Source organism: Vitis vinifera, chromosome 17 (assembly GCF_030704535.1).
Source record: "Vitis vinifera cultivar Pinot Noir 40024 chromosome 17, ASM3070453v1".
NCBI classification, from domain to species: Eukaryota; Viridiplantae; Streptophyta; class Magnoliopsida; order Vitales; family Vitaceae; genus Vitis; species Vitis vinifera.
Window position 1 is genome coordinate 7526454 of NC_081821.1, and position 25546 is coordinate 7551999.

The 25546-nt window shown below is 34.8% G+C and overlaps 2 protein-coding genes across 2 annotated transcripts; both read left to right on the forward strand.

The window, feature by feature from the left end:
* The first annotated feature begins 1743 nt into the window (after positions 1–1743).
* LOC100258753 (probable receptor-like protein kinase At5g61350) lies at positions 1744–18552 on the forward strand. The gene is made up of 19 exons (XM_010665562.3): positions 1744–2082; positions 2358–2459; positions 4961–5043; positions 5197–5281; positions 5382–5468; positions 7333–7394; positions 7549–7739; positions 7825–7885; positions 8344–8521; positions 10066–10104; positions 10215–10276; positions 10441–10477; positions 11477–11526; positions 11612–11681; positions 11959–12034; positions 13215–13294; positions 13374–13442; positions 13725–13781; positions 15647–18552. Exons 1-19 carry the CDS (start codon positions 2014–2016, stop codon positions 18356–18358), a joined length of 4170 nt encoding a protein of 1389 aa, XP_010663864.1. The 5' UTR covers positions 1744–2013; the 3' UTR covers positions 18359–18552.
* Positions 18553–23407: 4855 nt separating this feature from the next.
* On the forward strand, positions 23408–25278 carry LOC100260477 (uncharacterized). The gene has a single exon (XM_002284662.4). The coding sequence runs from the start codon at positions 23907–23909 to the stop codon at positions 24885–24887; it is 981 nt and encodes a 326-aa protein (XP_002284698.1). The 5' UTR covers positions 23408–23906; the 3' UTR covers positions 24888–25278.
* Positions 25279–25546: the final 268 nt, after the last annotated feature.

The following is a 25546-nucleotide window of genomic DNA, read 5'->3' on the forward strand; positions in this document are numbered from 1 at the left end:
AATATTTTTGGTAATTTAATCATAAAATACATAAGGAAGAAACCATTTTATTCTCATTGAGGTGGAAATGAATATTTTGTTTTATTCTTATTTTTTATGAATGGAAATGGATTTGGTGATTTTATTTTTAATATTTGGATTAACCTAAGAATTTAGTATTAAAATGAGTATTTGTTTTCATTCTAATATTTGATAATAATAGGAATGTGAATGAAAAATAAATAAATTAATAATAATACCCTTATACATAATTTAAAATAATTTTTATTTTTACTTTTAAAAAATTGAAAGTTTTTTTATTATTAAAACTTAACAAATAGTCTTATTAAGATAAAGAGGCAGGAGATTTAATCAATGAAATTTAAGGATAAAATAGAATTTTAAAATTATTTTATATATTTTTTGTAAGATAAATGAATCAGAATACTATCGAGTGATGAATTTAAATCTTACTTATAAACGAAATTTGACTTTTGTTAAAATAAATTCCATTTCTATTTTTATAAAATTTATTTTGAAAATGAGAAAAAAGAAGAACTGAGAGAAAAAAAATGTCTCATGTATCTAACATCAAGAAAAAAAAATATTGATTTGACAATCGCAGATCACTAAGATGGGATAAGGTATTAAAGGATTATCTACTTGTGATGAATTGAAATCTCATTTATAAATGAAATTTGATTTTTGTTATAATCAATTCTATTTCTATTTTTATAAAATTTATCTAGAAAATGAGAATAAAAAAAAACTGAGAGAAAAAGAATGTCCCAAGGAAAAGAAATATTGATTTGATAATTGGGTGGCCATTAAGATGGGCAAAGGTATCAAAGATTATCTACTTGGATGAATTGAAATCTCATTTATAAATTGAATTTGATTTTTGTTAGGATAAATTTTGTTTTTATTTTTATAAAATTTATCAAAAAAATAATAATAAACCGACAGAAAAAAAAGGTCCCCGGTATCAAACAGGGAAAAGAAATGTTGATTTGACAACTGAGTGGCCACTAAGATGGGCCAAGGGCATTAAAAGGCAATACTTTTTTTTTTTTTAAATTGTTTTCATTTGTGTGGCGAGAAGAATAAAAGAAAAAGATTTGCCGAAAAGTGTGGATATGACCAAGGAAACGTGGCCTTAATATTAATGGAACACTCCAAACCCCACATAAACCACTCGCTTCAAGCCAAACCATAAAAGAAAAATCCCATTTTTTCTGTTCTCACACTCAAGCATAGGCTCCTTTTTAGGCACACTGCCCTTTCTTACTGATGATCGAGAGTTTTGTACTCCAACCGCCTTTTGTCTCGTGGTTTTTGGACATGTCCTCTTTCCTCCGCCTTAGACAGTTGCCGTTCTTGGCCATTTTAGACGGCCCCTCTATAATAAATACCACAAACCCAAATCCTGCTGGCTATACATCAATACAAAACCTAAGATTATGGTATGTTGGTGGACATTTGGAGGGCCTATTTAGTTCTTGGAAAAAAAAAATGGACATTCTTTATTTGTCATATGAAACATATAGAAAGAAATAAAAAGGAAATGATGATTTTTTTTCTCCATTATTGAAAATAGATTAAAAATTAATGAATTATTTTTTAAAAAAAATTTCTTTTTTTAATTTTGAAATACAATTTGAGGGATGTATTTTTTTTTTCTTTTTTTGGTATTATAATGTAATAAGACAGTGGAATCCAAAATGGGAAAAGAAAATAGCGGAAAATTTGATGGGATTATCCCAAACTCTGTGTGTGGAGCCAACCGATTCCAGCAGGGGCCTGTCTGTAGAGTGAGAGGAGGTGATGGAGAAATTAGACTGAGGGATACACGTGTAAAAGCACATATGTGGTTTCTCCAAAAAACCAATAGTCGTAAAAAATTCAAAGACTCTTGAGACGTGATTGAATGTGGTCCGTGTATGAAATGAAGGATTGTGGGGAGAACACGTAATTGATTCATGCTATTACACTCCCTCTCTCTTTTCCGACTTCTTCCATACCTTCACTCTCCCAATGTCTGCTGGTGCTTCCTCTTCTGGTTTGCCTTCCGACGATTTCAACGATGTCGAGGACTTCAATTGGGTTTGTGTTTTTAACCTTTGTTCTCCGAGATTTTTGTTGCAGTTTTGTTGTTTCATCACTTGGGATCCGTGGGAATGGAAAAGAGAGAGGTGGGTTTGAATTAAAAATTAAAATTGACTAGCTGATGGAGTTGTTTTGTTTTTACGTATTCTCTTTGCTCTGGAGTTTTTGTTCGGGTTCTGAGAAAATTTGGGAAGAATGAAGGAAATTGGGATTAACTGATTTGTTCTGGAATTTGTTTTTTTATTGGCTCTGGGAATTTGATTGAAATGCAGGTCAATGAAGGCGAGGGACTATCGAAGCGGGACCGATATCCTGAGTTGTTGGATCTCGTAAAGAAGGGCAATCGTGCGTTCCGAGAAAATCGAATGGAGGAGGTGAAGTTCTTTGTTTTTTTAATTTATAATTTTATTTATGGCCCTTGTTGCACTCTCTTGGCAGTTCAGTTGCATTCATTTCCTTAACTTGACATTTTTTTTTTGTTAATGTAATTGAATTTGAAACTAAAGAACACCCATCCTGGATGGAAGTAGAGAATTGTGTCATTCCATTGGGCCTTTCCAGGCCAACCATCCTAGCTAGCCTTTAAAATGTATTGTTAGGTCAGCGAGAGTTTCAGAAACAAGAATTTAAAAATGTGGAAAGAAAAGACTACATGGAGCTGCCTTGGACGCAGTGGTGATGTGGTAGTGGCTTGGCTTCTGTAGGCATCCCTTGAAGCATTTATGCTGAACATGAAAATTATTTTATTATTATTTGGATTGAACAATGCAGAAGCCTGAGAGCTTGGTCTAAACCCTGAAATCTCATCATCAAGGTTTTCTATACTGGGTGGGTTAAATTTTGGGACCACCTGGTATCATATGTGCAAGAACGGACAGTTCCAACAGGTACGGTGAATTGATCATTTGATCCCTTTTAGGAAATGTGGAATTGTGACATTATGTCATGCTTTGCAACCGGTATCTAAGTAAAATCCACTCTGGGGTAGTGTTCAACTCAGCCCTAAATCTAGGTTGCACTTTCTGATTTGTAACTACAGAACTTTGCTTTGGCCCCTTCTTCCTACCATGTGCTGGCTGCCTTCTAGTCCAGTTGCCCTTTCTTCAGGTGTGGACTTAACTCCTTTTGTGACTTAAGACTTGAGATGCGGTCTTAACTTTGATGATACAAACCTAAGCAATAGAAGGAGATCACAGAATCAGTGCTTTTAAACCATTTGGAACTGGAAGCACGAGAACTTATCAAGCATTGATGTTTTAACTGTTTCCAGAACTATTGTTATAGTGGCATTGCTTGCTAAGATCCCTGATATTGAAATCACACACAATTCCTTAAGTCACTGAGATTTTGGCGAGGGTGGTTTTAATTTTAAGATGAGTTGCTTATCTTATCTGACTTCCTACTATTTGTTGTCAAAGCCATCACATGTAATGAGTTTGAGGGTTTTAGCTACTTGCAGCAAGACTTTTATTAAAACCCCATTACTAGAGCTATCTAGTGTGGTATTGACTTGTTTAGGAGTTTTTGGGTTTGGTGTCTTTTGTTATTTTGATTTTCTTCTATTGCATCTTTGGAGATCCTTAGAAGACCTGGATTTGGTAATGTAAGTATGTCCTTTCATATGGTTATTCTGGTCAGAGAGATCTCAATTTGAGGTTTGTAGAAGAGTAGGAAGAGCCGGCAACAGTTTTGTTGTGTTTACTGGTTAAGATGTAATTCTATACCATGAACTTTTGTCATCTTTATAAAAATTCCTGAATGTCTGTATCTAATTTTAATGGGCATGGCATCAACATCTTGACAGTTGCATATATCCACTGTTATAGTTTGGTTCTCCCTAATGTCTTCTTCTTGAGATTTAGTGCTGAAATCAAGTATTACTTGTTTCACTGCTGCAGAAAATTAGAATATGTCTTATAAGAAGAATCTGTGAATTCATTGGTGCTGAGAATAAAATTCAAGAATTATTTGTGATAATTTGGGAAAGAACTATCAAGATGAAAATTTCCCAATATCTTTTCAAGAAGTTCATGATTATTTGGAAAATCTCAAGCGTATTAGAATTCTAATTGTTTTTATTTTAGTTTTTTTATTAGATGCAAATTCTAGGGACTAGAAACTGTTAAGCTACATTCCATAAATCTGGTTATATTGCATACTATTGATGCAACATATTAACAGATTTTAACAAAAGAAAAAAATAATAGCAAGAGCAGGCCAATGATCTTGTCACAAAATATTTGGGTTCTTTCTTCTTCTTTTTTTTCTTTTTTTCTTTTTAAAGAATGGATGGAAAAGTAAAAGTTTGTCATCTCAATGCCAAATGCCAGAGCCATGCCCCCAGGAATTCAACAAACCAAGGTGTGAAAATGTTATGGATGATTTGGAAAAACCAAGAATAACATGAACCCAAACTATCAACTTGAACAATGAGGATTGGGTGCATCCAAATCACCACCTTGAACAAGATTTAGAACCACAAGTAGTGCATTCAAGTCTACAGATCAACATGCAGGTTAAGGCTCAGAATGACAATCATTTCATGGACACTAAGACCTCAAAATGGACAACCTACTCACCCATCATCCATCATAAGAAAATTGATTGACCACCAATAAGAAGGCAATAGAAAGTTAAATTGAAGGAAATCCTAGCTAGCAACTTTATATATGGAAAAGCATCCATATCATAAGAGAGTATTAACCAAGTGAGATAACAAAACTGTTCAAGCATAAAACTCAGCCAAGAAAGGTTCTTAGCAAAGAAAATAATCAATTCCATGCATTAAAGAAATTCCAGCCTCTCCCAAACTCCAAAGACTCTTTCCACTAGGCGTTTGCTACCTTCCTTTCTGATCAACCGGTTTTTTGCTCAGGCGATCAATTGTTACACAAAAGCCAGTAACATCCAGCCAAATGATGCTGTTATCCTCAGCAACCGATGTGCTGCTTATATCAGGTGATTTTTCTTCTTATGATTATCTTGTAAAATCGGTTTTGTATCTTGTTCCATTTGTTTCTAGATGCATTCCTGCTTGAACATTTTCTGCATGATATTTGTTTAAAGTATTGTAATGAATTCGTTGTACTCACAACATTTTCTTTTAATCAGGATTAGCGACTTTCTTAAACAAAGAACTCCGACAGATTCTGAATATAGACCATTGAATGGGCTGGATCCTACCATACACGCTGAAGTATGACTTTTTTGCCTATATTATAGGTTAAAAAGAATATCCATTTTACATTTCATTACCTTTGCCTACCTCTAAAACAGTTATTTGTTCATCATCTCAGCTTGCTTTAAAGGATGCCACAAGGTTGGTGGACTTACGAAGTAATTCAGTAAAACCATACATCTTCAAGGCTAATGCTCTCATTTTGGTAAGAATTGATTTATGAATTTTTCCAAATGATTCAAATGTAAAGAGGATATCCCATAAGTGTCCTTTTCAAACCAAACAGCCTATATGCAGTTTTATCCGATATACACACACATTATATAGATGTGGTGAAGAGAAATTTCTTCATGGAAGCACATTTGGTTATTGTAAGCCTACTTTCATAGCCTTGGTTATTTCCAAGCTTACTTTGTGCCACTTGGGCAACATTAAGCAACTTGAGTTAAAAAGTTAGCCTGTTTTGAACAAAATCTAGACATAGTTTGGAAGAGGTGTATTGCCCTATAAATGACACAGATTTTCAAGGTCTCATCTTGAGGTGGAATGGGTAAATGAGGCAACCCTTGTCTATAAGTAACTTGGAAGAATAAAAGAAGGTTTCATAGGTTCTCTGCTGAATCTTCTCATGTTCTTTCTATGCATGTCCCTTTATGTAGTGTTCCAGCCTATTTAGGTACTCTACTGCTCTATACGATTTTGGTGGTTCTTATACAACCCTGGAGAACCCTACAATGTTCCAAGTGCAAATAAGGGATTTTTGAGCAGATTTGATCAGAGTGCGAGATTATGATTTTGTCATTGTATTAGCAGTGGATCATGGGTAAGTGGAAGCTGGGATGCTTTAGGTTCATTTAGTCAGAGTTAAATGATGTCAAAATCATCTAAAAAGGCATATGAATTGATACAAATGCACCCTAGTCTGTAAAATAGAAACTCCAATCGATCTCACCTTTCTATTTAACAAGAAAGAATGGCTCATGAGATATGGAAATGTGACAATTTAGAAGCAATAATGTAGACTAATGGAAGTGACAAGAAATGCTTTATCTGCTAGGAAGGTTCTTGCATTTTTCATGGTTTGGAAATTTGTATTCTTATAGTTTTTGGTACTTGTGTAATTTTTTTTCTTTTTGTGATACCCAGCATCAAAAGATGCCAACTTCATCTATGGAAGATAGCATATTTGTATGCATGAGTTGCAACTCACAACCTTGTGCAAAATGAGTTGAAACATTTGGTTTATGTTTATAATTAAGGCTTTCCTGTACAGTTGGTTTCGTTATGAATTCATGCTGGAGAAGTTTGTCTCATAAATTAATTCATCTTAGAAGTACTAATCTATTTCAGCTCTCTTTCTTTAGTTATATTCCTGACAATAATATTCTGCTTTCTGAGGCATTGCTCCATTAGTATGTGTTGAACTTTTTCTTCTTCTTCTTCTTCAGTTTTTTTTTTTTTTAAAGCTTATATTTTGAACAGAATCTTTTTTACAGTTTCTTCCTATTCCTCTCTCTCTCTCTCCCTCTCCCCAAATATTATTCCTCATTCTCTTTAAGTAGAAAGTGCTTCCTTGAGGATGTTGTGATAAATGAATGGCCTGTTGAGAAAGGATGGAATTAGAGAATTTTGTAAGAAGTTAAAGTTATCACCGATTGATGACAAGATGAGAAAAGTCTCTTAGATGGTTGGTTCGTGTCTAACAAAAGTTAATAATTGCATCACTTGGTTCAAGTTGTAGGCACTAAAAGAACTACAGAAGACCAAGAAGATAGGATATGGCTTTGGATAGAACAGATGTGTAAAAAAGACAACATTAGTTGGCCCAAGTAATTGGCATAACACTTTATAGAATTATAGAGTTATTGGCAGTAAATTTTGTGTCTATATGTGCTTACTATATTCATTTTAAGATAATGCTATGTGCTATTTCTATATTTTATTTAAGACAGTTTTTATCTGGTGCTCATATATGGAATAAGAAGATGACTCTATTGTTTTTTTCTTTGATGTTTGCTAGTTGGATATTGTATTTATTAGTTAACAATCACCTGCTTGTGAGTTTGCAGTTGGAAAAATATGATCTGGCTCGAGAAGCTATTCTTTCAGGCCTTCAGGTTGACCCTCTAAGGTAATGTATTATCATGCAATCCCATCTTTCCCAACCCAACCGCCACACACATCAACCCAAAATCAATGTAGATGTGGATTATATTGTTTGTTTTATATTATTGGCTATACAATCTCATGTTAACTTTTATGTGTTTGTTTATGGTATTATGTAGCAATGCTCTTCAGGTTTCCCTTCAGAAGTTGGAGAAAGCAACAGCCAGTCTAAACCACAGAGGCCGTGGGAAGCCAGAACGTAGTGATGACTTTGATTGTACACTTTGCCTTAAGTTATTATTTGAACCTGTAACAACTGCTTGTGGCCATTCTTTTTGTCGCTCTTGCCTATTTCAGGCAATGGACTGTAGTGAGTGTCTTGCTTTTTCTCAGTCTATTTTATGTAAATTCATCATAGTTCTTTATTTTGCTGACCCTTGTACAAAAAATTCCAGGTAATAAATGTCCACTATGCCGAATGGTTCTTTTTATCAATCCTAAAACATGTTCAATCAGGTGAGTTCTTTACATTTTAATGATCAACAGAAGTGTTATATGGGAAGCTTTATTCTTCTACCTATGCTATTTTCTGTGAGTCCATCTAGTTAGTGTATGAGCAGCCATCAATTAGGAGACTTTTGCAGGCTGATACATCATGTGGCAATTTAATTTGTGGATTTCATAGTTGACATTAAGATTTTGACCGTCAAGGAGAAAGTAGTTAATAGAAAAGGAGTTATGACATTTTATTTACTGGTGGGTCAATTGGAACGTAGAGATCTGTTTTGCAAGACCCTTTCAATTCTAGTGTTGTTTCCTGTGCAGAAAATGCCAGTTATAGAATACAAGTCAGTGAGCAATTCATATTTTCTTAAATTTGTAACAAATGCATGTAATTTTGTTGCCAATGTATGTAAAAAAGAATATTCTTTTTTTTCTCTCTGAATAACATCATGGTCACTTGGATTTTCCAGTGTTACATTGAACAATATAATACAGAGGAACTTTCCAGAGGAATATGCTGAAAGGAAGTCAGAGCATGAAAGTTTAACAAACTTCGGCTTTGATCTGCTGCCTCTTTTTGTCATGGATGTTGTTCTCCCATGTCAGAAGGTTCTCTTAAACATATTTGAACCCCGCTACAGACTTATGGTGAGTTGGTCTATTGATTTCTTTTTTCTACAATTTGGCTGTATATCACTATAATAAAACTAATAAGCACATGGAGATCATGGATGCGGCTGTACATTCATGAACTGGGTTATCCCAGCCTGACTATTTCTATGAAAATTTCACTAATTCCTTGCAAGCTTAGTCTCATACCCTTGGTTCCTTCCAAGTACACTATGAAACTTTACACAACTTCAAACACCAATTGCAACCTAAACCCACTCCAGACAGAGTCTAGGTCAGAAGATGGAACTGAGCAAAGGATGAGAACACTGGGAGAAGTTTGAGAGACCAGAAATTTTATTGTACTAAAAACTTTTACTGCCTTTCAAGTGAGGTCCCTTGTATTTCAGTCTCCCACCTCTAATTGATTGTGTTCATTGAGTTTTATACTGATTTTGGAGTTTCTGGATGTGGCTATTGTTGCCATTTATCTTGATCAATTGAACTCTTGAAGAGATGTATGTCATATTTTTGTTACATCTATTCCACACTCTGTTGCTGCCGCGGTCAATAGTTTCTCTTCTCCTGCTTGTTGATAAAGGGAAATAAGAGAAAGACAAGGTGTCTTGGGCTAAAAAAGAGGATTTGGCTATTTGTGTATACTGTGAAGCCCAAGTTGTTGTTAGTGGATTTATTTTCAGAAATGGTAAATTCTTGTCTTAACTTGTTTATTTGAAAAGAATGAGGCAGAACTTAAAAATGAGAAAGGAAAGGAAAAGAGGAAGAAAAGGTGTAGTTGGGTTAAGGGAAGCAAGACCTTGGCTGTTTGCTTCTATTATCGAGCTCAATTTTTTTGTTGGGGCTGTATTTCAACCATTGCATGCTCTTAGCTTATGAATTCCTTATACTTTTTGGTCTACCATCTATTTTGTTGAGTACAGAAGGCTGTGTTATGCCCTTATGATTTGAATGGGTTAGCACGTTTCATTTTTCATTTTATATAGGTTAGGTGTTGTGTTCTATATCCCAATTGTTTCTGTTATGTGCCTCTATATTCTTCATTCAAAATTTATGTTATTGCTAATACATTGATTTGCATCATGTATTAGAAGATATACACCTGGTGGACTTCTTTTTATTTTGTTTTATTTATTTATTTTCTGAACCATATTGATGAATATGCTCGAAGTATTATAGCTTCCTTTTCCATAAATACAATACCTTATTAACATCATTCATCTTTTTGGCTCAGCTAAATACATGTAGACTAGTGATTGGGAAATTCTTTCCTATTTGTTTTTGGGCAAATATAAGGATACCTTCTGTGGTCAAGCATCATTTACTATTCTATGGCATTGTTGTAAGTTATAGCCTAAGGTAGACTAAAATACATGTTTAGACAAGAAGAGGTGGAGTACAACAGAAAGGAAGTGCATCCCAAAGATAATGATTGATGGTGCATTTGTTTTTTTGTTTAATTTTCTATCAGAATTACTGTTTGTTAAGAGATTTACATAATCTCCGTTCTTTTGTTCTCCTAAAACTTAGTGGGCTAATCTCATTCCTTTTTATTTGAACAACAGGTTAGGAGGATAATGGAAGGAAATCACCGGATGGGAATGGTAGATTATCATGACTGGTCCTTTTCTTTCCCTTTTCATCCTTAAGGTATATTGGATGGTTCTACTATTCCTCACTGTTAATTGGTGTGGTTTGTCTATTAATTATGTAGGTTATCATTGATTCTACAACAGGTGTCCCAGCTGAGTTTGGTTGTGAAGTGGAGATTACTGAGTAAGTGTTCAGTCCTCATACATATGTGTGTGTGTCTATATATATATATTTTAATTTTATTTTATATGCTTTCCATTCTTCTGCATGTAACCATATAACATGTGTATGTGCATATATATTTGTTTTTTTATAAATCAGTTAGTTTTCTTTTTGTATTTATGTAGATGTGATCCACTTCCAGACGGACGTTTCTATCTAGAGGTGATCACTTCCTTGCTTGCCTTTTTCAATGACAATGAGTTAATACTAGGCAGATATAATTCACAAAATTGTTTCTTTAATTGCTTTATTTATGGCTCCAGATAGAATTAGATGGCTTGCCAGCCACAAGTAATTGGGATCTAGGCTTTGTTGAGTTTTGCATTCTTTATACTATTGCAAGCTTTCTATCTAGATCTTGTTATAAGGTAAGAGGCCCTTCAATTTGTAAAAACATAAAAAAAATTATTGGTCATAGGTAGCTGTAGTGTGGAATGTTATGTGCCTTTTCTTTACTTTAAGGGTCTTAATACTTAATGAACCGATGTGGCCCTTTTTTTGTTACGAGGGGAAATTGTATCTGAGAAATAGTTTTTAGAAAGAAAATTTGTCTCTTTTTGCTACTTTTTGAACTTCTTGTTAATAATCAGGTTCATTGTTTTTTGCCATCTCATCATGCAAATAACTAGGCAATGTGTACCTAACACTATTTTATGCTGATCAGCCTCATCCTATTGGATTGTGTCTCCATTACAATTTCAGATCCTGGTTAAACAGAGTGCTCCTGTATTTATTGCAAGAAACTGTATTTGGAAAGCAAAATGAGGCAAAGCTTTTTTCATACATGTCCAATTTTTGCTTATTAATGGCCAAACAGAAAGATACAATAAAAGCATCAGATTTTTCTTATTTACAGTGGAAAACATATGTTTCTAATTGAAATATTTGGTTAATCATTTATATGTAAATTGTTGGATCAGCTAAGATTTCCTACTAATATAATATAGGGAAAAATGTTCATGATCCTTCTCTCTTGAAGTTTGGTTTTACAATAGCAAAAATCCTTCTACTTGATCCAAACATGAAAGAAAAAAAAAGAAAAAGTGCTCCCATTGGGACTTCCATGATCTAGCTTATATTGTTTTCTGAAGTTTATTTTCTTATATATATATATAGGCTCTAAATAGATTTGGGTATTTAATAAGATACAATCTCATGCAGGTTGAAGGTAGGCGAAGATTTCGCATAATCAATTGTTGGGATCAAGATGGGTAAGTTTTATCATCATTATCATATATTTGTGTTGATTTCCATGGTTATTCATATGATGGAAAATTTGTGTTTGCGCACATGTAGGTATCGAGTTGCTGCAGTTGAATGGGTTCAGGATATTCTTCCACCTGATAGGACAAAAGAACAAGTAGATGTAAGTTTATTGCAACTTTGACTTTGTGTGAGTGTCTTTGTTTCTTTTCCAAGGATAAGGGGAATGCATCCACTGGCACACCAGGTTGTTTGATATTCAAATTTTTATTTTTCTCATTGAATTGATAGTCATCTTCTGGATGTTATTGTTGATGTGAAGTAGCCTAGCACCATAGTTTATGGCCATGAATTTTGATTTTCATGTATATCAAATGCATCATGCCCCTTTTTGTGCCTATAATGGTGGTATCATTGGATTAATTTCTGGATGCTTACAGTTACAGGAAATGTCAAGTAATGCAGCTAAGTATGCTCGGTTGTGGATAAAGAGGGCAAAAGAAGCAGCATGGCAAGGTAAAACTCATATGAGAATGAATCTTGGATTTTGTGTGGCCTTTTATTGGTTGTTGCTTCTCTAATATCATTGCATCATTATTCCAAGTTACAATTTATGCCAAAAATGCCATCTAATCAGGTCATGCTTTCAAATTAATCTGGGAAATATGAAAAACGTAAAAATAAACACTCACACAAATAGATGGTAATTTGGTTGGAAAATTTATCATGGAAACTATCTATTTTTGTTTTAGTAGATGTTTGGTAAACTTAATTCTTATTACTTAATGACTTATTTTGACATTATGTTAAACTATTATTAAGTTATTAAATTAAAACCTGTTACTTATTTTTTATTTCTAAGTATTAAAATTGTTTGGTAAAGTTACCTTAAAATTTATTCAAAATCATCAAAGTGACACATTTACCCTTATTAATTTTAATTAATATTTATCCTCATTGATTTCAACTCATATTTATTTTCATTAATTTTAAACAATAAATTTATTTTGTAAAACATTCATATTTAAAGTATTATAGATACATAAAATAACTATAAAATATTTATTATAAAAAAATAAATAATGGATGTGAAATCATAATTCTCGAATATACTTTCACTAATATGGGAAATGAGGCAAAAAAGATTAGAGATTAAGAATAAGTTTAACTATTTTGACTTAATACTTAAAAATAACCTTAAGTAATAACATTAAGTTATTTTGTCAATCATGCTTAATCTATTTAATGACTTAAATTAAGTTATTAAGTCATTAAGTGGATTTACCAAACACCCTCTAAGTCATGAGCACATGAGAAATCATGATTCAGTTGGTTTCCATATTAACATTTAAAATGCCTCTCTCTCTATGATCCAAGTTACCAAATATATATATGCTCTGAGTTACATAGGTGGAAATATTTCTTGAAAATTTGAGGGGAGGTTCTTTCCAGCACCTTTGTCCAGATTGAAATAGCATGTACATTAATTCTAGTCATCACACTTTAGTGCCCACTGTTGTACTGTGTCTTCATCTCCAGGAAATGATTTCTTTTCCTACAAAAGAAGCCTAAGAAATCTCCTTTTATGTACTGTATTATTTGCTATTGCACAACTCTGAGGATGGGTACCTCCTTTCTTCCTGCAACATCTTGACTATGCACTCCTGCAGTTCATAATGGGAAATTTTGTGTACAGATAGAAGACGACTTGCTGAACTCTGTCATGCTGAAGCGATGATGCCCACACCACAGGATCCTGAGCTCTTCAGTTTTTGGGTATCCATGTCTATTTTGTTCAATTCATATATGACATTTGTGATTTTATATGCTATTCCTGATGTATACTTGGCTTCAGCTTGCTGGTCTATCAAACCGGAGGCCACCAGAAAGATTGGATCTCCTGTATATACGAGACACAAAAGAGGTAGGTATCGAACAATCCAAAACTGATTGAGAATTGTGGAATGTTTCAGGAAGATAGTAAAAATATCATTCTCACATACTGCTATCACACAATATCACAATTTCGAATGTGCCTTACACCAATTCATTGTAAAATGTGGATAGTGGGAAATGATAATAAAATGCTGTGAATGCTTCCCCTTGTTACTCCCTACCATCAGGGCACCATGATCATGGGACAAGTTGAACACATGATTTGCCCATAGCTTTTGTTGATCTTTTCTCTTTTGGATTTTCTCCACAGAGGATAAGGCGTGGACTCATTTATATGAGAGATGCAGAACAGGGCTGTCAAGTGCAATGAGAGAAGTTGTATCAGTTTTCAGAATTTGGTTATTATGATTCAATATAACTGTAAAAGAAATTCATTCACCAGGGACTCTATATTCTTTGATCCACATATGAAGAACATTCTGTGTTCTTTTTTCCTTTTTCTTTTCGCATTTTGATCAAATGTAAGAAATCCAAAGCATCAGTGTCGTGGATCCTATTTTTGTTGTAACAGAGGATTAAATCTGAATCTGTATTGGCAGGCACTCAATTCTTTTATTAAGCTTTATCTCACCATTTTTTTTCTCCTTAGATATTTGTTCTTCTGGTGCTGTCTTTACTTAATTTAGTGTGTACTTGAGTTGTAGCAATTGGAGAAGCCTCATAATCACCCTTGTCATGATCCACCCCCTTACTACTCAAATTGTTGACCTTTTCCTGATCCAAGTTTGCATTCATTGCTCCTAATTACCTTATCTTTTTGCTGAATTTTCAACTCAGATATAAATTTTATTAATATTCAAGTTTCTTCTCACCGTCCCGGAAAGGACAGCTTGACGGTAGATGGAAGAAAAGAATAAGACATCCTATTTTTAAGATTTTATTTTATTTATTTTTAAATATAAACTAAGGCTTGATAACTATTTTGAAAAAAATTATTATATTTCGTAGAATAAAAGTTTATTTGAAAACTTAAAATGCTTTTAACTTATTTTTTAATATTTTCAAATATGTTTTAAAAATAATTTTTATATTCAATGTTTTATTATTAATCATTTTACATGTATGTATAATTATTTTTTAAAAACAATCTTCATAAAATAAGTAAAAGTAATATAAAATAACTAAAAGATGTTTTATAAAAATATCATATTTTCTGTTCTTAAGAATATAAAATAAAAAATAGTTTTTTATATTTAGAAAACGACACTTGACAAGCAATCACTTATACATTAGATCCTAAATGTTATTTTCATTCTCATAATAAAAATTATGCATGTTTATTGTTTCCCTTTGAATCTATTTGATAATTATTTTCGATTTTCTATTCTTTAAAATAAATAAAAAATAAATTAAGAAAATACTTTGATAATTAAAAAACAAAAAATATAGTGCTTTTAGAGAACATCTTTTAGTTGTTTTTTATTGTTTTAAAAAATAATTATATAAATATAAAAAATAATTAAAAATAAAATATTGCATATAATTTTTTTTAAAATATAGAAAATATCTTCCAAGGAAGCCTTTAATTTTCTGATTTGAAGTGTCCATTTGGATTTTTTTTTTTTTTTAAAAAAAAAATAGTGAAAGGATTAAGGCTAGAATTTTAAAATTTCTGAAAGGAATTTTTAATTAGCTTACCAAATATATATCAAGAAGTGGAAGCAGCACCGACTTTTGAGAAAATAAAAAGCATGAAGGGGTGTTGGGGTCAACCTAGCGCTCCAACACTGCAATATCTTAAAGAGGGATTTGGGTGGTGAGGAATTCCCAGATAAGATAGAGAAATGGAAAGTCGCCCATTCCCCCTCATTCCCCCAGCTGGGTACGCGGTATTTGAACCTCCATGTTGGTTGGTAGTTAATGGACAGATCAAGGAGTTTGGGCCTTATAGGTGCACCGCACACATCGCTCCCAGTTCGCTTCATTCAACTCTTTACCAAGTCTCCTACCTTTACTCTTCCATACATTGGTGCAAGCACGTCCTTCTCCTTACATGCTTCCCACAATCTTCCTTCTCTCTCCCACTCTTTCAAGCATTTTTCGGAACTCAAATTTCTCCAAAACCCCACGTTCACTATTGAGTCTCTCCTCCTTGCATGCCTCAAAAACATACATCAACTTTTCCAAACTTTCTAGCTTTCTTTCCCTTGGAAAGACTTGCTCCTGGCTTAGCCACTCTATGTGTGCTCTTCCAGCACCACCACCACCATCACTACTGTTTTGACGCCACCATTCTTGATAGCGTGGTGCGAGGTGATGGGAGGAGGAGATATGTATGGGGTGTCGGTGCCTCGGACCTTCTCCTCCCTCTCCCTTCTTTTCCTTTCTGTCCTCCTCTTCAGCTTCACAACCCCCACTGACGCAAAAGATGACAATTCTTCTTCCTCTTCTGCTTCTTTGAAGTACACTCCTGATGATAATTACCTCATCAACTGTGGCTCATCCCATAGCACCAGGCTTGAGGATGGCCGGACTTTCAAGTCTGATCCTGAGTCAGCCTCTTATCTTTCGACCAATGAAGATGTGCAGACTACTGTGAATTCTATTTCCGTTAGTGACTCTTCTTCTATGTCATTGACCTTGTATCTGTCTGCAAGGATCTTCCCTGATCAATCCACCTACAGTTTCTTCATTGCTCGGCCGGGCCGGCATTGGATTCGACTTTACTTTTATCCACTTCTTCACCCTCTGTATGATTTAACCGCTGCCGTCTTTACTGTCAGCACCGATAAGGTTGTCCTTTTACATGACTTCTCAATGAAGGATAATACTACGTTGATGTTTAAGGAATACCTTGTTAACATCTCATCCAACAGAGTCTTCCTCAGGTTCTCTCCCAAGAAGAATTCTTATGCATATATCAATGCTATCGAGCTTGTCTCTGCGCCTGACTCTCTGATCTCAGATTCAGCGTCTGCAGTTTCACCAGTTGGGAATTTCAGTGGCTTGTCTAATTATGCCCTAGAGATATCTTATAGGTTGAATGTTGGAGGGCCATTGATAACTTCTGCAAATGATTCATTGTCCAGGACATGGGAACCTGATAATGAGTTCATGACCTTCCCACAAGGGGCTCAAAATGTTTCTGTTTCTCCCAAGATTATTGAGTACCCGGAGGGTGGGGCCACCCAACTCATTGCCCCAAATTGGGTCTATGCATCAGCAGACGAGATGGCGGAATCCGGTGTGTCAGAGCCTAATTTCAACCTCACTTGGAAGATGAGTGTTTCTCCAGGCTTCTCCTACTTGATCAGGATGCACTTCTGTGACATTGTGAGCAAGAGCCTCAATGACTTATACTTCAATGTATATATTAATGGGATGATGGGCGTGTCGGGTCTTGACCTCTCGACCCTCACCTCAGGCCTTGCTATTGCTTACTATAAGGATTTTGTGCTCAATGCCACAGCCATCACAAATGGTTCCATAATGGTTCAGGTTGGCCCGGCTTCTAACCTTGGTTCAGGCCAATCAAATGCCATTCTTAATGGCTTGGAAGTCATGAAGATGAGTAACATGGCAGGAAGCTTGGACGGCTTATTCAATGTTGATGAGTCATTCAAGGGGAGTTCAGGATCAAAGAAAATGAAGATTCTTGCAGCTGTCGGTTTGATCATGGCCATAACAGCAATGCTGTTGCTTGGAATGGTTTTTTTTCGGTGGCAGAAGAGGCCAAAAGACTGGGAGAAGAAAAACAGCTTCTCATCATGGCTTCTACCTCTACATGCCGGCCAGTCTAGTTTCCTGTCCAGCAAGAGTGGATCCCAGAGATCAAATTTGTATGGCTCTCACAAGAGCAAGAGTGGTTACTCTAGCTTTTTGTCCTCCGGACTTGGTCTTGGTCGGTTATTCTCTTTTGCCGAGCTTCAAGATGCGACCCGTAATTTTGATGAGAAGGCAGTGATCGGTGTTGGTGGATTTGGGAAGGTGTATCTTGGGGAGTTGGAAGATGGAACCAAGCTTGCCATTAAGCGAGGAAATGCCAATTCAGAGCAAGGTATAAATGAATTTCAAACAGAAATACAAATGCTGTCAAAGCTCCGGCATCGCCACCTTGTTTCACTTATTGGGTACTGTGATGAACAATCGGAGATGATCCTCGTTTATGAATACATGGCTAATGGCCCGCTTCGTGACCACATCTATGGTTCAAACCTGCCCCATCTCTCTTGGAAACAACGGCTGGACATCTGCATTGGTGCTGCTCGGGGGCTGCATTATCTCCACACTGGTGCGGCACAAGGCATAATCCACCGGGATGTGAAGACCACCAACATTCTTCTGGATGACAACTTTGTCGCAAAAGTTTCGGATTTTGGCCTCTCAAAAGCTGCTCCCACATTGGAACAAACCCATGTGAGCACAGCCGTGAAAGGCAGTTTTGGATATCTTGATCCGGAGTACTTCAGGAGGCAGCAGCTCACAGAAAAATCGGATGTTTACTCTTTTGGGGTTGTCCTTTTTGAGGTGTTGTGTGCTAGGCCTGCTATAAACCCAGCACTGCCAAGGGAGCAGGTTAATTTGGCTGAGTGGGCAATGCAGTGGAACAGGAAGGGCATGATAGAGAAGATAGTTGATCCTCATATTGCCGGCACTGTCAGCTCGGGATCTCTGAAGAAGTACGTGGAAGCAGCAGAGAAGTGTTTGGCAGAACATGGGGTGGATCGGCCCTCTATGGGAGATGTATTGTGGAACTTGGAGTATGCTTTGCAGATGCAGGAGGCATCCTCACTAATTGATCCTCTGGATAGCAGTGCAAAGCTTATTACTTTGGAACCAGGCAAGGAGGAGCCTAAAGGGGCTGCATCAACCCCAGTCAGTGATGATTCTGAAGTAACAGTAGGGTCTCCCGTATTTTCTCAGACTGGGTTTCAGGGAAGGTAAAATCCAGAGGCAAGAAGATTTGAATACTATTAGTTTCACTTTGGCAGAAACCTTGATGCAGTCTGCAGAAAAGGGCACAAGTTCTGAATTGATCTTAAATTCCTTTCAGCTCTCACCTCTTTCTTCACAAAATCAATCCTAGCAAGACACGTCACTTGAATTTCTATTATGGATTTGGTTCTCTCTAGATTGTGTTATGCGGAATGAAATTTCTTTTTCCTCCTTTCAAATGTTTTTTTTTTTTTTCTCATTCAAGGTTTATTGGTTAATGTCTCAATTTCCACTTTATCAATCGTATTGTCTCTCGCATGTTCTCCACTTCCTTCAAAAGTGTTTTCTAGAAGTACCGTCAAACGGATTGTTCATGCCATATTATCTACCAAAAAAAGGGGGCCATATTTGTTGGACACTAGCATAGTTTTGATTGGGCCTGTGGAAGCCATCAATCATGAGCTACTGAGATGCTTGGAGCTGCCTCTGAAAAAATTGAGGACACGAATGGGCCAGAATTTAGCCAATGCCCAGGCCCAGGCCCAGGCCCATCCTCGGGCACTGGGCTACTATTGGGTTCCTAAAGTCAGGCTTGACTTACAAAAGTTGGGAACTGCGAATACATTTTCCTTCTTGCGATTCACACTCAACTGAAATCCAACCCAATATGGAAATGGGCTTTTGACCCAAGTGCTTGAGTTTGACCCAATTTCCCTATTTATGAGAAGCAAACTTGGATGGTTTTAATCTGCATGTGGATTTTGAAAGTTTTGAGTAAGAATTTGAGGGAAGGAAAAATACGAGGAAAGGATAAATGAAAAAAAATAAAAATTAATAAATTCCTTTTTCATATTTGTTTAAATTTATTCTACTTGTTTTTTCCTTTTATATATAAAATTAAAATAATTTGGAAATGTATAAAACTTTAAAGCTATGTTTGGTTCTTGGAAAATTCGAGGGAAAATGTGAGGGAAAAAAATAGAAAGGAAAAGTGAAAGAAAAGAAAAAATAAAGGAAAATACAAAATAAATTCAAAATCAATAAATTATTTTTATATGTTTTTTCAAACTCATTTCACTTAGTTTACTCTATTATATAAATATTAAATCATTTTAAAACATATAAATTTTTAACTAATTTTAATTATATTTAATTTTCTTTAAAAAACTTTATGGTGAAATCAAACATAAAAATACCATTTTTCTTAGTTTTTTTTTCTTTCTTTAATATTTTTCCAGAATCAAACATACCCTAACTAATTCTAATTATTTTATATTTTTTTAATAATAAAGCCAAATATGATAAACTCATTTTTTTTAATATTTTCCTCGAATTAAATATGATGTAAAGAAATGATGAAAAATAGGAAATCTCCATTGAAACTCCAAAGTATTAACAATGATTAGGCCTATCATAATAGAGTATAGTCTAAAGAAAATGTCAATTTAAATCCCAAGGATTAGATAAGGGATGAACAGAATGAGGATAACCCAAATGTCCCATCTCACATTAGACTTTTGATATTCACCACCTTAGAGTATTGGGTGTTATTAATTTTTATAACAAAGTATATTAAGCAAAGCATTAATGTACAATCTACTTTTGTCGGCAAAGTACAGGCATTTTGAGAAGCATTAACTTAAATTAATTTATCAATTATTTGGATGATGTAAGATTATAATCATTTTCATTTTTATATCTTCTAAAATATTTTATAGTTTATTTAGTAGTACAACATGCAAAAATTTAAAGAGGAATTAATTCTTTACATGGTCAAGAGAATTGACCAAGCATTGGGCTAATCTAACCCAACCATTTAAGTTGAAGTTTTATCTAATTTCAAGCATTTATATCCTCATCTTTCTCAAAATATCAAATTTTAGTCATCCATTATGTATAAGAAAATAAGGTTGTTGACAATCATATTAAATTAGTTCATTGTCGTACTTCACAAAAAATGTAACCAATCAAGTTATATGTTATTGTAAGAAAAATTAGGTTAATCCAACTTATCGTAATCATCCTAGAAGGGGGTGAATAGGGTGATGTATTTTTTTTATAAATTTAAATAATGTGAATGCAAGAGATAATTATATTCAAGTATATAATAAAATATAAAAACAATTGTATATAAATTAAGAGAATAAGAAAAAGAGAATACAAATACAAGATTTTTGTAGTGGTTCGGCACAACCCAACCTATGTCCACTCTCCTCTAACTTTAATCTCAAGCTTGAGGTTCCACTATTTCAAGGCATCCAAATCAAGTCTTCAAGTAATACAATTGAATTATGGTTTCAATCCATCATTTTGGACTTTTGGCTCCAAACACCATTTACATTTCTTAAAAGATACCCCACTCTTGAACAACCCCTCAAGTGATACTCCATACCTCACATTTAGATTCTTCATCTCAAAGATATATAAATAATTTTACAAAATCCTAGTACAAAACTTTAGGCTCAAATTATATAAGAAAAACTATGATTGAATGGTGCACTAATGGTATGCAAATTTTAGATCAATAGTGCACTAAAAAATACTCTCCCAATGCTCAAATATATTTAAGAAATGTTTATAAAGGTTAAGCTCATAAAACAATAAAGGTTGAAGTCTTTTTATAGAAGAAAAATGTCAAACTAGCCGTTGGTGTTCGACTAATCGAGTTAGGGGTCGACCGATTGGCTAACCGTAAGCATTTAATATTTGGCAGGTGATCGTTAGACCTCGATCAGTTGAGTTGGGGGTCAACTGATTCCTTCCAATTCAACTGGTTATACCGTTTTTGACTCAATAACCAACTTTTTCAATTTAAAACATTTTAAATAAGTTTGGAAAACATTTAATACAAGGTTTTAGTTGAAAACATGAAATCATCTAATTTTAAAAGATTTAAAATTAAAAAAACTCTTTGATGATTTTGGTGCATAAGTAAAAAATGTAATGCATAAAAATCCTAATATATCAACAACCTTACAAAGAGATCATATGAAACTTGGATATTGAAAAACACTTCTCTTTAAGGTTTTTTTTTTCTTAGTGATTTCTCTTTACATTGATTTGTCTTTGTGATTGTTACTTTGGAAATCAAATTGCCTAAACACACTTGAAATATAATCATTAATTCTAAATCTTGTTTTGTTATCATTAAAACTGAGATTAACCAAATTTTGGTTTCACAGTTATGTATTCATTTATTTAATCATATTACTTTGTATTTTAACCTCAATTTTTTATATTATAATCTCATTATTTATATATATATTTTTTAACCTTTGGTTATATTATCTGTATCTTTATCTAATGACTTAAATTTTGTTATATATTTTTAATATTTATTATTAAATCTTTTGTAGGTACCAAGTCGATCCCGAGAATTTTACCCACATCATATTATGGGAGTTTATCATGGATCATTTGAATCAAATGACTTCTTCCATCATTTTCACAATTAGCCCGTTTTGACAAAAGACCAATCAATTTTCTTCAAATGTCCCCCTATATATATAAAGAGACAAATTTCATATAAGCATGACATAAGTAAATCTTAAATCTTAAATCTTAGAGACGTAAGTGATAGTCAGTGGACTAAGAAAAGGTTGTAAACTTACCTTTAATTTAAAGGAATATATCATTGTAAGATAGAATTTTAGTGATCAAGCAAAGTCTCAAAAGTTGGTCTAAATTTTACTATTTAGGGATGCTTCTTAATCCAACTCCACCGACTATGTAACCCTTTGTTTAAAAAACAATATATTCCATATACACGTCTCTATTTGACCTTTAAAGCTTGAAGTTTTGTGCATCTTTGGTAATGGGAGCATTCCCATTTGGCTTGTTTTATTTTTTTAGATAGAAGATTAATCATTTTTAGTTAGGGGGTCACCAATAATATGGACCCTTTAACAATACTAGTAATAGAGAGGCCATCCTTTATTATTCCTTCCACCATTAAACAACAAATTAAAAATGTGGTTATAGCAAGAGAAACATCCCAACTAACCATTTTAGGTCAAAAGGGCTATGCACCCACCCCATCATACCTCATCAACTTTGTGGGTATTCACCCACTCCCATCTATTATTAGGTTGGGTCTTCTTCCTTATATGCCCATCAACGAAGATTATATATATATATATAACTCGGGTACAAGATTATGGGATTCGAAAAAATATATACATGAAATCATTTAATTATTGATATATTTTCGGTACTTACTAAGAATGCACCCTTTAATGTCATAGTAGAACTCAGTCGTGAATACGATTTTGGATATAAAATTATGGGATCTGAAAAAATTGTACACATGACATTATTTAATTAGTGATATATTATAGTAAAACTCGACCATGAATATGATTTTAAATATAAAATTATGGGATTTAAAAAAGCATATACGTAACATCAGTTGATTAATGATATATTTTTAATAATTATTTAGTAGAACTCAATCGTGAATATGATTTTGTTATATATTGGGGTGTAATATATGTTATTTCGGCCTTCATTTCAAGTGAAAGAGAAGGTGTTGATAAATCAAATGAAGACAAAGGTGTATCATTCCATGGTCGAGTCTCCATTGGTATCTGCAGGATATTTTTTTTTTTTTGGTGGGTATTATTATTATAATTTCCTTGCAAGGTAAGACTCAATATCCTTGACAAACACATAACAAGAGAGAAAGCAATGGTCCAACGCCCTTGAATAGAGCGTGATCCACACCCACCACCATATTGAACTTGGAGTGATGGATTTGGAGAAAAAAAAAAAAAACTTTTCTCTTCAATGGAGGCCAGTGTCGGTCCAAAATTTTCCTTCCATTTTCCCTTCTAGAGGTGAGAATAAAGTGGAAAATCCTCCCCATTCCTTGATAAAAAAATGGGTTGAAATTTCAAAGAAAGTAGTCATTTTTCTCCCCCTAAACTCGGCTTTCAACAGATGGGAATTGTATGTTTGGATGCTAAGCAGGACAGCGAGGAGAGAGTAAGATGGAAAGGCTCCTTATCCAGAGTGATTGGAAGACATGTGCCACACATGTTAAAAAGGGAATTGAGAGTAACATCAAAATTAAATAGAATAATTGGAGTGATGGAATAAATATAGGAGTGAATTAGAAGGTACCCAAAAACAGAGAGTCTAGGCATCAACAAGTGTGATACAAGGTAACACATTTACATAAAGAAAAAAAGGTGAACTTTCCATGATTTTTTCTCTTTCTTTTTTTCACTTTGGACTACTCAACTGAGGGTGGAAATCCCAAAGACCAAAACTCCATTGTGTCCAAAAGACTTGACTGTTAACAACAAAGCTCAAACAACTCCCAACAGCAGCAATGTTCTGTTAGTTTTGAGTTGTTGGCCAATCTATTCACCCAAGGCACCAACCTTTCCAAACCCCCCCAAGCTACCATAAAAAAGAAGTGGGAGAGAGACCTATTAAAGAAAATTAGGAATGGGAGGAAACTTCAATACCTTCTACATTTCTTTCATATACAAGGTATAGGTGAAGCATCCATTTCGCCTGCATCAACATTTCAGTGGAGAGGCCTTCAATTCCAATGGAGAGAACAGGGAGGATTATGAGAAGATCAGTCTATACTTTTCTTCAACAGTATCAGTTCTTCACCTCAACTGCAGCCCTTCTTGTGCTCCCCTTCTCTGCCTCTATTCTCCTCTCACAAGCCTTCCTACCCTTCTCCTCGCCTCTCCTACCGGTGATTCATGATCGGTTGCAGTTTCTTTTTAAGGCTGCAGGGTTCCCTCCTTCATCCCAATTCTTCACCATTCTCAATCTGAAACTCTCTCAAACCATTTCTTCCTCCATTTTCACTCTCCCATTCACCATATCTTTCCTTCTCATTGGGAAAGCATGTATAATTCAGGCTCTCAATCACAATAAACCGGGTTTTCCACCTTCCTTTTCTTCTTTCATATCCCTTTACTGCCCCCTCCTCATCACCTATATTTGGAACTCATTATTGATCCTTTCTGCAAACGCCACAGCCTTTTCTGTTCTCTTCATCGCCTTCAATTGTCTGGAAGGATTGGGATACTCTTCTCCCAACTTCGTCCCCTTCCTCTCAGCTGCAGCAGCCATCCTCTACTCCATCATTCTGGCCAATTCTCTCATAATTTGCAACTTGGCATTGGTATTATCAGGGATGGAGAGGTGTGGAGGATATATTGCAATTCTCAAGGCCTGTGTCATGATTCGAGGAAGAACATCAACTGCATTATCATTAGCTCTGCCAATTAATCTGGCCTTGGCTGCAGTTGAAGCACTGTTCCAATACCGGGTTGTAAGAGCTTATCATATTTCTGGGAAGCCCAGATCTTCCATCGCTTTAGAGGGGCTGTTCATCGCTTACATGTACTCCATCCTTGTAGTGCTTGATACTATTGTGAGTTGCATATTCTTCAAAAGATGTAAGAGAGGTTGCTGGACAGATCAGGATGGTACACACTCTTACCGCATTGAAATTGCAGAAGAGGGTGGTAAAGCTTTCGAAAACACAAGAATTTCAGAGGAACTTCCATGAATTGCTGTGTCAGAAGACAGAAATCCACAGGCCAGGTATTTGGTTATTGAACCTTCAAAGAGAAGGCTACACAAACCTATACAAATAAATACAGGTTTCTGCAAAATTAGTTTCCGTTGCTTGAGGGGAAGCCCTGCAACTTCACCACACAAAGATCCCAGTCGGAGGAGCTTGAAGAAAATTGGAAAATGTAAGCCAATTTCCCACCCAGATTAAAATTCTAGGGTGGCATGGCCTATAAAGTGTGAATGGAACTTGCAAAGGCTTTTGTTAATCATCTTGATTTGGGGTTTGTTATGTTGCCACATGTAATAGTGAAAATGGCAAGAATGTAAAAAAACCACATAGTATATCAACACAAAAGTGATCAAGAAATGTCAGGTCCCTGATATCTGGTGCTGTTGGTTGATAATTTTCGATTGATTAATCGGCTTCGATGTACTTCCTGAATGAACCCGCAAACAGTGGAGGAGTTAGGGGAGAGAGACAGTGAGGTAAACCCATAAATAGCAGCGACATGAACCAGTTTGAGGAAAACAAGGAATGGGCTTTATTAGCTATGCACTTCCAAACTAACCAGGACAACTCCAGTTCCCATGTGCTGCAACGTGGGCTAATGAAATCCTTTTTGGCTGATTCAAGACGACTAGACGAGTATA

Bases quoted from the DNA above. Each gene is read 5' to 3' on its own strand.
- LOC100260477 (XM_002284662.4), top strand. From the start codon at position 23,907: ATGGAGAGAACAGGGAGGATTATGAGAAGATCAGTCTATACTTTTCTT.
- LOC100258753 (XM_010665562.3), top strand. From the start codon at position 2,014: ATGTCTGCTGGTGCTTCCTCTTCTGGTTTGCCTTCCGACGATTTCAAC. The intron at 7,886-8,343 runs GTGAGTTCTTTA...TGGATTTTCCAG, and splicing joins CCTAAAACATGTTCAATCAG to TGTTACATTGAACAATATAA. The intron at 13,295-13,373 runs GTATCCATGTCT...ACTTGGCTTCAG, and splicing joins CTGAGCTCTTCAGTTTTTGG to CTTGCTGGTCTATCAAACCG.